The sequence below is a fragment of the Megalops cyprinoides genome, chromosome 14 (assembly GCF_013368585.1).
Source record: "Megalops cyprinoides isolate fMegCyp1 chromosome 14, fMegCyp1.pri, whole genome shotgun sequence".
In the NCBI taxonomy this organism is placed as follows: domain Eukaryota; kingdom Metazoa; phylum Chordata; class Actinopteri; order Elopiformes; family Megalopidae; genus Megalops; species Megalops cyprinoides.
In genome coordinates, this window is record NC_050596.1 from 15,144,514 (window position 1) to 15,161,114 (window position 16,601).

Below are 16,601 nucleotides of genomic sequence, written 5' to 3' on the forward strand. Positions count from 1 at the left end.
AGTGGTCTATCTACCTAATGTTTCCTACACCAAGTTTCTTTCAGGATCTAATATTTTTTTCAACAAAAAGTCTAATTGTGTGGTCAGGCCCCACACCCCATCTTCAAAATTTAATTTGCTTATAGAATATAGAGTAACTAAATAACGGTGTTAAGTTTGGTCTTCAAAGTTGCCAGTGTCTTATATCTCCATCTCAGGTTAGTTTGTTGGAAAGTTGGAAAGTTAATTTATTATCAGATTAAGTCAATGAATGCAAAAACCCATAAAAAATATTTTATTGTAGTACAGTATTAAAGCTTAAATTACAACAGTTATGCATAGCTAATGTTAATATATTTAAACAGACACATAAATGAGCAATGTTTTCACATAAAGTCTTGAGAATTAATCCAATATTCAATACGTTTTTTTTGTGCTCTATGTAGCCAGACGTGATGATACACATCTGAAGCATTTTATTTATTTTATTATCATATACTACATTGCAGCATGTTACATAAAATAAACCAAATTATTCCTGCTGACAGCAAAGAAATAATGTCTAGCTACCTTTTTGTAGTTTATTCAGAAACCGAGATTTGAATTTAAGGCTCTTAGCCATTATGGAAACAACACTTTGGATTGTTCAGTGTTTAGCACTTGGTGGATGCATTTATGAGAATTCCTTACTGCTTTTATGGCTGTGAGAACAGGAAATAAGGCATGGTCACAGTTCCCTTTTTTTTTGGAAAATGTGCAGACAAAGATAATTCAGCGCCTCGCAGTGTCAGCTGTACCCGACACTTCACTCTGTGTGAAAGGTACAGATGTACTGCAGAACACTGCACATATTATTTTGAATTTATGCTTGTAGACATACACTGACAGTGAAGATTTCATATACAGTACGGTGTGGATTTTGTTCCTTAGTTAATGGCAAAATGCATGTAAACATTTACATTCCCTCTGACTATAAATTTTGTTTCTGAAGGTAGAGACAATGGTCAGTTGGGCCTGTCTCCAATGTGTGTCAAACACAATGCTCCGTATGCTAGTGAGGTGCAGTGCTGCTTAAAAGATAGCAGATTCATCCTCCTCTTGACAGGACCCAGAGGTTAGAACCACATTGTCAATTCCGATCTCTCCCCCAACTCCATTACCACGCTCCGCCTCAAAGATAATCTGTTGGACAAGAAAAGAGGAATGACACAAATAAATCCATTACTTGATATTTTAAAAAATACTGTTGACAGCCTCATCCAAAGTAGCTTGTATTGGTACAGTCTCATATGTACTGATAGAACCAGAATTAGGTACTGTGCTCACAGGTACAGCAGCAGTGCCCCACCTGGGAATTGAACTAGTGACCTCTTGGTTATGAGCCTTGCTCCAAATCACCATAGGCTATGTTCTATAATGTGTGTTTGATTGCTCACTTACCATCTGGGGAGGCTTTTGCTCCCAGGCCACTGTGATGAGCTCTGTCTGCCAGTCCTGGTTGTGGCTACTGCTCTGTTCCCACACAGGGTATCCGGTATTGTCCAGTAGTACCCTGAGTGCACCCACTTGCTGTCCCACCAGACGGTAATTAAAGGTCAGACAGAAGCCTCCCCTCTGGGCATGGTCATTGAGGAGCAGCTGAAGCCTGGCCAGGTCATTCCTGGTACCCTGGATACCACTCACAGCCATATAGTACTCTTTCCCTGACAGACAGATGCAGAGCATAAATTAACAGGGTGGAAGTCCCAGGAATTCTCTCCCCTTCTCAGGGGTGAACGCACAAAAAAGAAGTCCGGAGATCCCCCCAACCAGACTGCTGTGTTGCTCTCCCAGCTCAGCATGAAACATTCAGTGGTTGTGGTAATCCAGCTGGAACTGGATGCAGGAAGTCATGCAAACCCAGGGCTGATTATATGGCCAGACTGAGAAAGCCTGGCTGAAATATTCACACAAGATACCTATGTTACTCTTTACAAATATGAGTACCATGCGATCCCTGTTACTTGGCATTTGGTCAAGAGGAAGAGTGCCCTCTCCTGGCCCTACAATGCTTAAAGTAACGTTTTCTCTTTTCCTGCAAGGCGTATCCTTCCTTAGTCTGAGCCACAAATGGCCACACATTAGGAGTACATACTAACCTGTCCAATGGAATAAGGCACACATGTAAAGACTTTCAAAATGAAATCATGTCAGAATCCATACAAAAACAGAAACCTACCACTGTCATGGTATGCCACACTCCAGTCAAAGTTGTCTTCCTTGTCCTGCACCCACTCACAAGATCCCTGGTCAAAGGCGCAGTCCGTGATAAACTCTGAAAGGCAGAGTTAAATCTCAGAATTATTTTCATGTATAACATGGTAAAACTCTATTAATGTACACTTGAGATGGGGGTAGAAAAGAGCAAATATCAAGAAAAGTTCCATGTGCCTTAACTTATCAGACCCCTTGAAACACTTTCCATCCACCTAAACACTTTCCATGGGATTCATTTTGAATCAAACTGATTTTTTCCTGAAACATTTATTTCGGCCTCTACTTAGGTATGCCTATTGAATGAGTATTTTGAGGTAAATTCATTATCACGTGAGAAAAGTCTTAGTTTTCCTAGTTTGAAGCATTAACAGTGGTGAAGTTCCATTACCCTCTTGTCCAGGAACTACAGGAATCTTCTTCAACTCTGTCATAGGACCAAGCACAGACTGGAAGTCCCCAGGAACTGGTGAGGAGACAGGCAATCCATTGTTATTCTTCACACAATAATTTTCAAATAGATGGTGGAATTGCATCAATTTGAGATGTGAGTATGTCATGAATGTTTGAATGTTTCACATGTTAAAAAATAACATAAAAAACAGTCCCAAAAGTCCCCCCCAAACTGAGTCTCATCTAGTCTGAACAATATACCAGATGTGGCACAGAAACCAATCAACAGCTTTGACATCATATAGACCTAAAATGAGACTATTGAGATTATTAAAATATATGTCAATAGAACTTAATACAGTCACATTTGCATGTGTATGTGTATGTGTCTGTGTAGTATAAATAATGAGAAGACTTATGTTGTTTCAGTATTGCATAAATGAATTCATGATATGTAAAAATGTGAGCCACCCTCTATGTGGGCCTCTTTTAAGCACACAGTCTTCGTAACTAATGTAAAGTAACTATAGTGAAATGGCAGCTCATTCATCTGAGGTAAAATATTTGGGAGATTTTCCAAATAAAAACAAATAGACAAGAGCTTTTTTATGTACAAGCGCAGACTTGCTCAGCTGTCATTTATCTTTTAGCACTAGGAATTGCAACCACAGAATATTAGGGCTTAGACTCTTCAGGACTTTCCTTCTCTGAGTGGCCTCAGACAACCAGATGTACCCAGTCTTTGCTAATTGAACCTTAACAGCATTAGTGGATGGTTGTTTGAGGGGATTTCGGGACTGATGAAAGATCTAGCAAGACGTGGGTCTGTTTGCTCAACAGCTGTTCTCAGGGGACAATAATAAGAGGCTCAACCTGGGCCCTCTCCGCCCCTGTCTCCCTCCTCAGGCAGAGGGTGTAGGGGGAGCTGTGTCCCAGCCCTGGGGACTTGAGCGCAGTCTGGGTGAAATTCCTCCCCTAAGCTGATGGACGTCTAGGGGCCTGTCTCCGCTTGTTTCCTGAGCTGTGAGGAAACCTGAGCTGCTGTCAGACTCCATCCGATAAAGATCAGAGCCGCCGGCGAGAGCCAGGTTTCTTACTGTCTCAGGGAGACAGTCCTCCACAGGACCAGACTCTGCTCCATGCACATCTGGGGGTGTCATCTCCAGTCAGACAGCTGAGACTAGGCAAACCCCTAAATGTTCAGTGCTTTATCTGCTATTTGGGCCACAGAGAGGATGGGGCTTTCCACGGCTCCTTTGGGGGATAGCTGAATTTTCAGCTGGAATTTGCATGTGTGGCAGCAGTGTGGCACAGTAGGTCCCAAATGTTCAGTTCCCATGTGGGACAATGTTGTTTCACCCTCAGGGAGCATGAAGCAACAGGCCAGGGTCTCCCTTTCATTCACCACTCACTCAGGCACGAACGCCACAGGTTTACTCTGTCTACCAATTTTAGAGCAAACTGCAGCTTTATGTTCTTCTTGAATGTTCTGAATGTAGATGACTGAGGTCCAGAAAATTGACATCACAGTTAATTGTGCAAATAATTGAATTTTATGATTTTTATGACTCATGCTAAATTTAGTCCTGCCTCACTAGGCTTGGATAAAACTGTTGGGAACTTAAAGGAAACTGGACATTAAAGACAACAGAGCTTTGAATGGATCACATTTATAGAGTTATAACATCCCCTTGCCCTTTCAATGAAAAACCTAAAGCAAATCTTGTTCATGGAAGGAAAATCAATGAAGATTCCTCAGCCTTTATCCAGAGGGACTTACCAAGCAGTAACAAAAGTGTCTACTTAGTTCTACTTAGTTTAGTATGGATATCTGTAAACATTTATATTGACCCTGTGGCAACAAGCAAAGTTTGACAGTTTGTGAACAGCTTAAAGCAGATTCAAGAAAGGTTTTAGGATGATCACTTATTCTACCTCGATACTTTCACTGGTTTGTAAAAAGCAAAATTAATACACAGGACATAAAAAAAGAGACTCACCAAAAACATCTCCCCTTCGACTCAGCTCTTCATCGTCTACCTGGTTCTCCTGGTTGTCCTCTTCCTCTTCCTGCTCATCCTCCTCCTCCTGCTCCTCGAAGTTGTCCTGCTCCTCCTCTGCCCCGGGGTTTCCAACGTAGACCTCTCCCTCGTAGTCGAATGGCTGCAGGCGGACCCTGGGGGGTGCAGTCACTGCCGGCTCTGGGATCACGTTCTTGATCCGCTCTCTATCAAGCTTGCTGTCTCCCAAAATCCGAGGCTGCTTCAGAGGGGGGTCGGGAATGGCTATGGGATAAACATAGATTAAAGCTCTGGCACGGCCTGTTGAAACGCTGCACAATAGGTTCTTTTTGGAGTTCATGTGCATGCATATTTCTTTGGACAAGTAAAGCAGCAGGGTGTCAGGCAGTGTCACACTTGTACTTTCCCCAAGAGCACTTCTGTCCATGTTAAACATTCCTAACTGTTGTTTTTTAAAGCCTGTGAGCATGTTGTCAGTTTGCCTTCATGTGATAGGTATCAAAAGACAAGAGGAAGCCCAGAGCAATTAAACTGAAATTGATTCTCAATACTTGATAAGTAAACTTAAGTCATTTTGTCTCCTGTGCTCCAGTAAATATGAGAGTAATAGAATACCAATCTCATGAAAATTATTTTAAACTATAATAATAAATATATCACGTATAAGACTTACATGAATAAGACAGGTAGACATGATGGACCCATCAATTTGAGTAATTTACCTGCTTATTTCCCTGACATATAAGGCATTTTATTTAATCTCAATACATAATTTATTTTGCAATACACATTCAGGAATCTTTCAATTGCCACAGAAAAGCTATGAAATAAATCAATGACGAAATACATACAGTATTTTCTCTACGCTATACACTCTAAACATGGGTAAATAATCCATCTGTTGAACTCTATCCAGCTCATAGCATGCATGCATAGCCAGTCTTATCTTACAGCATACATAACTGGAATGCCAGAGCTTGCATGCTGGGGCCTACTGTACATGTTACAGTGTGGATCAGGCAGTGGAGGCTCATGGGCTTGTAATTGAAGGTTAAAACCGTTAATTGCCCTGAAACTGTGTTTGACTCTTTTGTGTATAGAAAAAGGGAGGCCAATGAGGCTTAGCTATTAGCAGCTGATTCCTTTCAACCTTCATGTAATGTGTCATCATCACCTGTAGCATATGCACAATCAATATTATCAAGTGCAACCCAATCTCTCTGTTACAATTAGAATTATATAAGTGCAGAGAACTAATGCTACTGCATTGAATGAAATCAGGTAAAACCAGAATCAGCTGCTTATGAGTGGTCCTCATTGAAATTGACTCGAAAATGAGCCACAACAGGATGATGGATGCAGGGGTGGTGAGACTCATGGCAGCGGGTAAGGTGAAAGCACAAAGAGCGGGTGCATGGGGTACGCAGGAAGGGGGACACAGGGAAAGCTGAAATCCTTTCATTCTACACACAGTCTCACCATTGTGGATCTCATCTGCACTGCCTTTGTCCCCATCCCAAGACCTTTGATAAAATGGCTTGACTACAAAACAGGAAGGACACAAAGCTCCTAAGTCTTTACTCTCTCTGTCTGCAGTGTGCACTGTGCCATCGACATCAGCAAGAGATCAGGAGTGACTTCTCTCCCGAAAGCATCCCCCTGTCTTTCAGGTTGTGGACAGTTTCATACTATGGCAGATATTTACACAGGTGTCATTTCAATCATGGCCTTTCCCTAACTAGCATCTGCAGAGTGCATAGAGGTCTGGAAACAGGAAACTGGCTTTGGCAGGGCTCGTGTTCACACACGAAATACGTGGCCAGAGCACTACTACAAAGCATGTCTGGCAGAGGGTTTTTTTTTTCTTTCTCAAACATGGATAATCTCTACTGCTTTGCTGTCTTGAAGAAAAATGAATGAATACCATGAAGTCAGTATCATAACCTGAAGCTCAGTCACCTATAGGAGAATATAAGGACCCCTGCATTTTCACATTAAATCCATTCTTAGTGTGTTCCAGATAACATCTGCGTTTTTTTCCCACAGCTTTTGCCTTACCAGAGCACTCGATTCCACTGCCTCTGAATCCTGGCTTGCATTTACACTTGTAGGACCCCTGGGTGTTGAGGCAGTCTGCATGGTGACTGCACTTGTGAGTCCCGCTTGCACATTCATTAATGTCTGAAAGCACAGTGAGTGATACTACTTTATTGCAGTCACAGGAGGATGACTCTTTTCCCAAGCAGATGATGAATGGGATAGTTTATTTTGGAGGACCTTTGTAAATACCAAAGCAGTTTTGAAAGAAAAAAAAGAAAGAAAATTGCTTACTGGGTAAATTCCTTCAAATGTGAATAACATTCCATAAATTATTTTTTGTGATCTGTTTCCAAATTGCTGCTTTGCTGCAATAACACTCATATTAGAATCATACTAATTTAAAAAGACATACAAAAATACTTTCCTTACCTGCACAGTCGTATTTGCCATTAACATACTTAAGGTCAAATCCAGACTGGCACTTGCAGAAGTAGCTGCCAAAGGTGTTGACACATCTTCTGTTGTAGGGACAGAGATTCTTTCCAGATGCACATTCATCTACATCTGGGGTATAATTATGGGGGATGGGTGAAAATGACATAGATTTATTAAGCTCCATGTGAGTGTAGGACTTCAGAGGTTAGTTTCTGAGAGATTTATTGAAATGTTCTTCTCTTATGTTACTATGTGGAACAAAGGTATCTGAGGTTTACTGGATTAAAATGATTTAGATTGTTAGGTCTAGAGATAAGATGAAAAACAGCCATAAAACTTCACACTTTTGAGGATTGATACTGACTTTCTTAATATATTCACTAGAAAACAACTCAGATGAAGAAGCATTTTTGTCATTTTTTTCCAGAAGTACCTCTACCATACAATGGGAGTAAAGGCTAAATGTACTCATTAATTCAATATACAGGAAGGGCAGATTAGCCAAGTTATCTCCTTCATGAACTGCTAAGGACTTGTGATGGAAATGGGAAAAAGCAGTGGTTCTTATGTATCATGAGTTCTGATTCATTTGTCATGTGATCAGCAATAGAGCTATGATTCTTGTGTCATGTGATCAGCAACAGAGCTCTGATTCATGTTCACTGGTCTGCTGGCCCTCATTTGGCTCCTCCAGTCTCTCTCACGCTGGCTACAGTTAATTTTACACCCCCATGTGAATTGCTGTGGGGTTGAACAGCTGAAAGCCAATGGATTCTTTATAGAGCTTTGCAAGAGAGGGGGCCCTCTAATTATGTGTAATAGCTGTCTGTCGTTCATTATTCTCCCAAAGTTTCACCTAGAATAGTCCAGATAAGATGTGCTCACCAACACAGGTCTTCTCATCTGGTCCCAGCTGGAGCCCGGAAGAGGGGCAGAGACAGCGGATTTCCCCTTGGACCTCCTCACAACCGTATTGGCAATGTGCTAGGGCACATGTCCTTGAATCTGCAGGCCCCAACATTAAAGGAGTATCCAGTAAATCAATCAGACAGCAGCTAACAGATTTACTTCAGGATATATCTGGGACCACGTTATTGGGATTAGACCTTTTTTCCACTCCTAATAAATGCTGTTTAGTAACGTTTTAACAGCTTCATCAGCTTCACGGTGTTCAACTCCAGGACCAGAGCCATACAATCCAGATAGGCATTTAAACATATCAAACTACAGAACAGCTAGGTAAGGATTAAACACACAGATTTAAATAATGTTCCAAAATCTATAGCTGAGAGAGATGAGGAAACATCAGAAACATTCCTGCCCCTGCTATACTCACTTGTGCAGGATCCAGAGGGTGTGAGCGTGTAGCCATTCAGGCAGTAGCACTTGTAGCTGCCATGGGTGTTCATGCATCGGTGTTCACATGGACGTGGCTTTAGCCCACACTCATTCAGATCTAGAGAGGTAGTCATCCTGTTACCACTTCCTCAGATTCTGTTTACAGCTTTTTGCATACTAGTCTCTAATATTACCAGTGTTATATAGATAGCTCTATTTATTTCTGGAATGTTTCTCAAATCTTCTTTGAATAACCTCTGGCCTGTCATATTACAGGAAAGATCCAAATAACATTTCTCAAGGTTAACACTTCCAGCACTTCACATGGATTTGCAGCTTAATAATCCTTTCAATAAGGCCATCAAAAATATATTTATTTCTGATTCACTCTTGCATATGGATACCTAGGGCTGAAATATGTAATGTATTTCCAGTTCTCTTTGAACCGTGTGAGGGCCTATGACTAAGTTTCATTCAGATTAGAGAAGCAGGCTCCATAAAGCAGAGGAGAGAATAATAATGATAGCTTTCTCAGAAAGGGGAACATTCTGGTCCAGCTGGTGCGTGGGGAGGGGTTTAGCATTCTAACCAGCTGGGCTGCCCTCATTGTTTTAACTTGAGAGACAGAGAGAGCCCTGCAAGAGATTGTCTTGACCACAGTTATCCTTTCATGGAGAACACTGACCTTGATTGCATGTTTTTCCCGTGTATCCAGGGAAGCATTTGCATTTGTTGGGCCCGATGCACTCTCCGTGCTTGCAGCCATGTTCACACTGAGCTGGTGAAACATTCAGCGGGAGAAAAACACATTAGCCACTGCAGCAGTGGTTGGGAGTCAGATCAACAAGTGTGCTGGCACAAAGCAGGACCCCATATTTCTCATAAGTCAAGGCCAGATTTGTCTTTTTGTTTCCATTTTTTCTTTTGGCTGGTACATCCCAAAGCATAGTTTACTGGCTGGGGGCTGATACAAAAGTCCTTCATTCACTATTTAGAAGAATTTGAGTTTATAGGTGGCATTGCTTGACATAAAAGAGATATTGTTATATATAGAAATCGCTACATATGGATTTCATATTTAGTCCAGAGCCACGAGCTGATGACATTTCCATCTTCCATGATCCAGGAAGTGTGGACTGACCTGTCAGGTTTCTTTTTCTAAATAAAGCTTGTAGTGTAGTATGTTTTGTGAGAAAGGCAACATGAGCCTCCCATGGTTTTTGGTAGGACTTTGAGTAAAGAAAGGCTGGCAGACTTGCTTCATTTTATTACAGGAGGTTCCCAGTAAATTTCATTCAACACAACAACATGACTAAAACCAACTGCTCTTCAGATCATCTCTAGCTATAATGCATAGTCCCACAATCCTTTGTATGTTTATTATTGCAAAAGTGAATGATAATGATCACAAAGACCTTGACCTAATTGTGACTGAGTATCGTCATGGTTGTATGAAGAACTGGAAAGTGACAGGGAGTCCTGGGAGTTTACCTTCACAGTGACCTTTACTATTCTTCTTCCAGCCATAGCAACACTCCAGCGTCCTGCCATAGCGACACAAACCTGGCTGGTTTCCTGCCGAGACCTGCCTGTAGTGCCTGCTGAGGTGAAGAAGAGAGACGAGGGGAGGACTATGGCAAGGAGATACTATTCACCAACAACACAGACAGTTTGCAAACACATTACCCACAATACTTCAGTAAAAAAATCCAGGTGTATAAATGGGTAAATGTGCAGAGACATAACTTATGTACAATGCTCTGGATAAAGACGTTTACTAAACAATTATATAGTATGGAATACCATTTACACTATTACACTAAATTAAATTAAACCTGGAAGTAATACAAGTGAGAAGACCACCATGTGCTTCATCAAACACAGGTCTTAATCTGCATGACGCTAATTACAGGCCTAAAGGTGCGGGAAACAAAGAGGCTAAAAGAGGAAAGCCTTGCTTGGCCCAGCCACAAGAAAGATAAACAGCGTAAAGGTAGAGTAAAGAGATAAAGAGAGTGAAGATCAGCTCTCCATAGAGTGAAATGGATGTGAGCTGTTATTAGGGAAGTGATGAACACTTTTATGAATCCCACAGTCTCCACTTGGTGATCAGTCTCCTCCAGAACATGCCCGTGTTTCTCTCCTGTAGCATATCCTCTGTAATTAACATTTGTTTCCAAGAATCTTCCACCAATATTACCCTCCCTAGTAACAGGGGAGCGTTTTTGTGCAGCGTTTTGTTTCGCTGCACAAAAACGATTTAATATTGAGGATAGAAGCACAATGGCAACTATTAAAAATAGGTGCTTCTCATTTGTTTTATAGTTTCATGTATGGATCAGGCATGGGGTAAAATCTAAATAAAAATGCTCAAAAATGTTACAAACCCCTGTCTAATCCTCAGTCAAAGCTAATGGCTAAAGAGTGGCCATTTGAAACGTGCCATCCAATAACTGTAACCTCTACCCTAGTACGCAGGGCTAAATTAAATGCCCCAGATCTTTGGCATTCTGAGACAACAGGGCCGCTTCCTAAAATGATCCCTGGCTCCAGAGGGACTGGGAGAAACTGAGAACTAAATGAAACCAACCAGAATAGAGTGCTGCCCCCGTGTGCGACAGGTGTCCCTCCAGATATTAGTGGTAGCCATCTGCCGCATTTAGATGCTGAGACCTCCCATGCCTCGCATAGCAGTGCTGCCTGGGCAGACGGCGTGAAAGTGTACACATAACAACATCTTTCCAGTGCAACGAGTGAAACCTACCCCTTTCATCTCAGGTCCACACATACAACCAAAAAGCTGCTGCATCATTCATATTACTTCAGCACAAGTTCAACATGATGCACATACATACACACAAGAACATACTCAGACATATCTAAAGCTGAGTCTCAAAATTTACATTTCAGAAACTATAAAGCAAACAAACAAAAATTCTGTCATGCCGTACAGCTGTGGAGAGTGTGCAGCTTTATGAAATAGTGGGAGATTATTTGGGTGAGGTGGCTTAGATTTCTGGTGTGGTGAGGCTGTTGATTTGACATTTCTGTGACATTTCTTGCGCAATGCCTGATTCACGCAACAGCATACAGCACCAGGTTGAACATCAGAACATAGAAAATATAGATGCAAAAAGTAAACCCAGACTAAATGATTTAAGTTGAGTAATCTGTGATACAGAGAGATGCATGCATTGGTTAACTCACCTGTACAGGTCTGCACTCCCACAGGAGATGCACAGCAGCAAGGACAGCATACTGATCCAGCTGATTGGCCACATGTCTCTGGCTGCTCACAGCAAAAGCCTGCGCTTCAATACAGAGGTTTTCCACTGGCTGGCTGATTGCTTAAATTTTGACTTGTGCTGTTTTCTCCTCCTTCTCACTCCATACACTCGGCAGGGGAGTCTGTGAAAGAGCCCCTGTAAAGCCACACTCGTTGGAGAACTTACACCCTCTCGTCTTTGTTTGTCTGTTTCTTCACTCAGACGTGCTGTGCGTTCTCTCTCTCTCTCTCTCTCTCTCTCTCTCTCTCCCCCCCCCCCCCTCTCTCTTTGAGCTGGTTCCCAGATGGATCGTCTCCTTCAGTGCGCTGAAATTCCAGAGGTGGGCTGTCATTACAATGAGTGACACAGGGGAGGGAGTGGAGAGGGAGGTTGACTGTGGCTAGGAGGAGCTGGGCTCCAGAAGTCTACTCCACGAAACCTAATATGGGAACACAAGATTGACGGAGGAAGTCCTGTTCCCGCTCTGATCTGGCTGGGCAAACTCCTGGGATCACCTAAGCTGCTCTCAAAACCTAAACGCAAATGGAATAAAATTAGTATGTTGGTGGTACTATATCACACAAAGTTGTGCATGAACCTCAAATAACTCACCAACAATTCATCAGTTTGCATCGATGCAGTTGAATGACTATTGTAAGCAAAATGGTCATCTCACATTTGATGCAGATTTTTATTAAATCAGTTTGATTAAATGTCCATACAGCTGTGTTCCATGGGGAATTCAATTCATTACACATTAAAGTCACAGTAATGGTGTGTTCAGCAGTCTACCTGACAGATAGTGGTAGAACTGAGAGATGAGATGGGCCTGTGTCTCCTTGTTTGCAATGGTATTCCTTTGAGTGTGTTTGAAATTGGCCCAGTTAGTAGCACTGAGAGACATGGTAGGTGTTTTCGCATTGTTCTCCGTTGTAATTAGCAGGAGTTCTTCAGCTAATTGAGGATCTCAGTCAAGCACAGGCATGTCTTCACCAGCTGCACTGGGCTTTGATGTGGTCCACAGAAATAGCACCCATAAAGCAGTACTCTCTCATATGCCTGCCTCAAATTCAAGAGGAGGTCACTTCTGCTATTAAAAGGCTTAATGAGCTTGCAAGGTTCTAAAGAGAGAGGCAACATCCGATGGAGTACGATAATTATTCCAGCATAGACAGAACCTGTGTGTGTGTGTATGTGTGCTTTGGAATTAGACTTTGATTCCCAGCTGAACAAAAAATGAATGCACATGAGTGTGTTCTATATTTATTTCATTAACTCATAAAAAAGTACCACTATTACTTAAAAATGAGCCCTTGAACTACAATAGAGGAATAAAGCTTTTTCCCACAAAACTGTAAAGTTAGTGCTCACTTATGAAGACAAGGAAGTCTGAGCAAATCAGTAATAGATGACAACATGTTAAATATCTAATGTGCTAAAGAGCTGTACACAAATCATAATGCTCCAAAAACACCATTAGTACAAACCATGATCCACTGCAGGGATCATCATATTTTTAGATATCCCTATACAGTGCAAGGTTTTACATTTCATTCATACCCAGAATAATATTGGTGAGGAATTGCTAGCTCCCTGTAATGTTATAGAAGTACCAGTTCCCTCTCCAGTACCCAAACAGATATCATTTATTTAACTGAGTAATATTGCAGCACAACTCAGAATTACTCTGATATCTATTAACAGTTTTCTCTAACAGTAAAGTTAACCAGCAAAGTGGTGAAGTAACTAGGGCAAAAGAATGTAAAGGCAAGCTTAGCTGTCTGTCTCTTATTCAACAGGTACTCAAAATTCTTAAAATTCTCAAGATACTCAAAGATACTCAAAAACACTGAGATTATCTGCCTTACATTCTATGCAAATGTATGGAGAGGGGAAAAGTTAAATAAATGAACTTTGGTCATCTCTGTATTTGTCTTACACCAGATTGACCCTATTTGCACATGTGCAGATTTTACACAGCTTTCCTTTGTATTCAGCAGTAGAGAGTAGCCTTGTGATACAGGGGTTGGCTGGGCTTTGCTACACATGTTAATGTGCTGGTTTGTGCAGATGTGTGGCATTTTCCACTCAGTGGCATTATAATATATCATATCGATGGATATACTTAAATTAAAGACTAATGACTACTTATCTACGGTTTGATAAAATGGAACTGAGACACACCACCCACCACAGAACACCACAGAATATTAAATATTTGTGCATGGCACAGTGAAGTTAACATGCAACGCCACAAGCACATATCTTGACAAAGGCACCTTAGCTATTTTACACATTACAGGTCATTTCTCTGGACAGGGACATAAATCATTCTCTTTAAGCAAAAAGTGACTGATAGGCTGTTGGCCTCAAAAACAAATCCTACGATCAAAACCGCCCAGTTAGTACATCAGGACACTGACTATGAAGGAAAAGGGAATCTAAAGGGAATGCTGGCATATTCAACAGTTGAAAGCTACCTGTCCTCTGAACTGCAGAGGCAAAGCTTTTCGGAATTGACCTGTAACCTGACCTAAGATGACAAACCAACAGATGTACAATATAATGGTCTAGACGATCCTCTTTGGAGGGGAAAGTGAAATGCTTTGAAATATATATCTCCCTAATATATCAAAAAGTTACAAGCAGAGCTGGCAGGTGAAGAGTCATGGCCATTCTGTGGAGCACAGCCTGATCTCCTTTCCATCATTGACTCCGTGATCCTATACTTTGACTTCATCCCAGCCGGATGGACTTAAAAATTATTATGAAAGGAAAATATTTGGGGAAAAAAGGTAAATTTAAACGCTTCAACCCAACCTACAGTCTCAGATTTGTTTTCATGCTTACAATATGACAGATCCTCTACCCTTAGCATTGTACTTGCTTATATGGTACATACATAGGGCAGAATCCATGGGCAATGCACTATGACTATAAGGTTTCAGGTTTGAGCCCTAGGCATTGGCTGGTGTAGGCATTGTTGATATATGCTTGAGAAAGTCACTGAATTTAAATAGTAAATGTTTAGCTATTTAATTGGATTACATACTAAGTAAGTAAATGTGAAATGCCTCCTATCAGGGGTTCACTATGCAAAAATAGTAATGCTTTTTGATTCCAGGATTGTTCTTGGGTGTAATTAAGAGCTCATAGACATTCTCCATTTGTGAAATGTTTGGCTAAACACCTCTCCGAAACTAAGCATTTACCTCCAAAATCTCCAATACTGTATCTAATCTCACTAAAGTCACCATATCTGACATATGCTTTTCATGTTATAAGTTGAGATTTACACACACACACACACACTCCATGCATGGACACACAGAGGGACATACATACATACATGAATGCACACAAAGACACACACTTATATACACAAGTGACTTCAAGGAAGCAAATGTATTTATGTTTGTAATTGCTAGTCATGTTACCATATCTGATTTTTTACTGTGTTTTACTGTGCTGTCCAATTTGCGAGAATGTCCTAAATTCTAAACTTCTTTTAATTAAAAAGGTTACTATCATTGCTTTACTCTCCTCAGCATTTCAAAAGATGCCCCCCCACCCACCCTTAACTGATAAGTGGTATGTATTCTGGGGAGAAATGGCTCATTTTATATGAAGCAAGAATCACTTTTGTCCTGTAGAGGAACTGGACCATTTCTTTCCAGTTATAGCTGTGATCCTATGAATATGTCAGGTGACATGCTGCAGTGTTTCACAGCAAAGGGGCTATGCTTTTCGGCAGAAGGAATAAATGTTATTGTCTATCTATCTATCTATCTATCTATCTGTACATGGTATGAAAACGGTTAATTAATTTGTTTTGGTTGATCTCTGATGAGAATAACCAGGGGGTTGCCTTCCTACCTGAGCCCCGATTTGTGTAATTATATGAATTAGTTGCTTGATTGGGTGAGTTCAACCCCTTTGCTCCTGAGCAGGTTGAGACAGAAAAAGGCCGATAAATGAAACCATTTGTGTGGCAGGCCTGAACCGAAAGAGCTGCACAGAGCGCAGACTCACCAGTTTTGCTCAGTGTTACACTCTTCTTCCACATGAGGGAGCCTTGTGCAGCGTTTTGTCTGTGCAGTGTCTTTTCAGGATTGAAAAGATAAAAAAGAAAGAAAAGAAAAGAGAAGAAAAAAAAAAAAAAGCGCCAACATGCAATTGCCAGCAATTGCAGGCAGACACATCTTTGCCCTGTGAAAATCACATTGTTGAAAAATGGATCGATATCTGAACATATTTATTTTTCAAGCCTTTATTCTGATGGTCACCTCATTCAGGAAATAAAATTTCCTCCTTTCCCACATAGTACATCAATACATTTCACTCAAGAAAGCGTATGCACCCTTCATTTGACTTGCGTGCAGTTACAGCTTCAACCCCCAGTGTTAAATAATTGCAGAAATACAACGGTGTGATCACTGCCATTATGGGGTGATGTGAGGTAATGGTTTTGGGGAAAAACATGGCGGTGACTTATCTGTGGACTTCAGACATCACAGCTTCAGTTCCGTTTTCACAGTCTCGGCATATTATGGCCTGCCCACTCTCGTCCTGCCATCTCGCCCGCATGCTGAAATCTCTTGGAATTGTGGGAGTGGAATTTTACCAGAGGCAGGCCTCACTGCAGCTGAGTCTGTCTCTCTGTCACAAGAGGTCCCTCTCTGTCCAGATTTACACACACAGACAGGAGGAAGTAGCATTATTTCACTTCCTCTTTTTTTTCTGCACTCAACAGAGTGTTTCATCACAAGAGGAAGAGACACTCATACTAGCATTATTTAAAAAAGAAGTAGTTAAAGTCAAAGATGAGTTACCGTGATGAATCCTTTGCGGAACTTGCAGCCCACTTTGTCTCATC

General features: G+C 41.3%; 1 protein-coding gene across 2 annotated transcripts; it reads right to left on the reverse strand.

Moving 5' to 3' along the window:
- Window positions 1-849: 849 nt before the first annotated feature.
- Window positions 850-11,956, reverse strand: egfl6 (EGF-like-domain, multiple 6). 2 transcript variants are annotated; one of them, XM_036545874.1, is made up of 13 exons: window positions 11,667-11,956; window positions 9,951-10,057; window positions 9,145-9,237; window positions 8,458-8,577; window positions 8,007-8,126; window positions 7,116-7,250; window positions 6,705-6,827; window positions 6,126-6,188; window positions 4,626-4,910; window positions 2,624-2,698; window positions 2,198-2,293; window positions 1,420-1,682; window positions 850-1,161 (listed from the first exon to the last, which is right to left on the reverse strand). In XM_036545874.1, exons 1-13 carry the CDS (start codon window positions 11,738-11,740, stop codon window positions 1,051-1,053), a joined length of 1,665 nt encoding a protein of 554 aa, XP_036401767.1. In that variant the 5' UTR covers window positions 11,741-11,956; the 3' UTR covers window positions 850-1,050. The 2 variants fall into 2 exon arrangements, with proteins under 2 accessions (XP_036401767.1, XP_036401766.1); XM_036545873.1 differs by having other exon boundaries at window positions 9,951-10,060.
- Window positions 11,957-16,601: the final 4,645 nt, after the last annotated feature.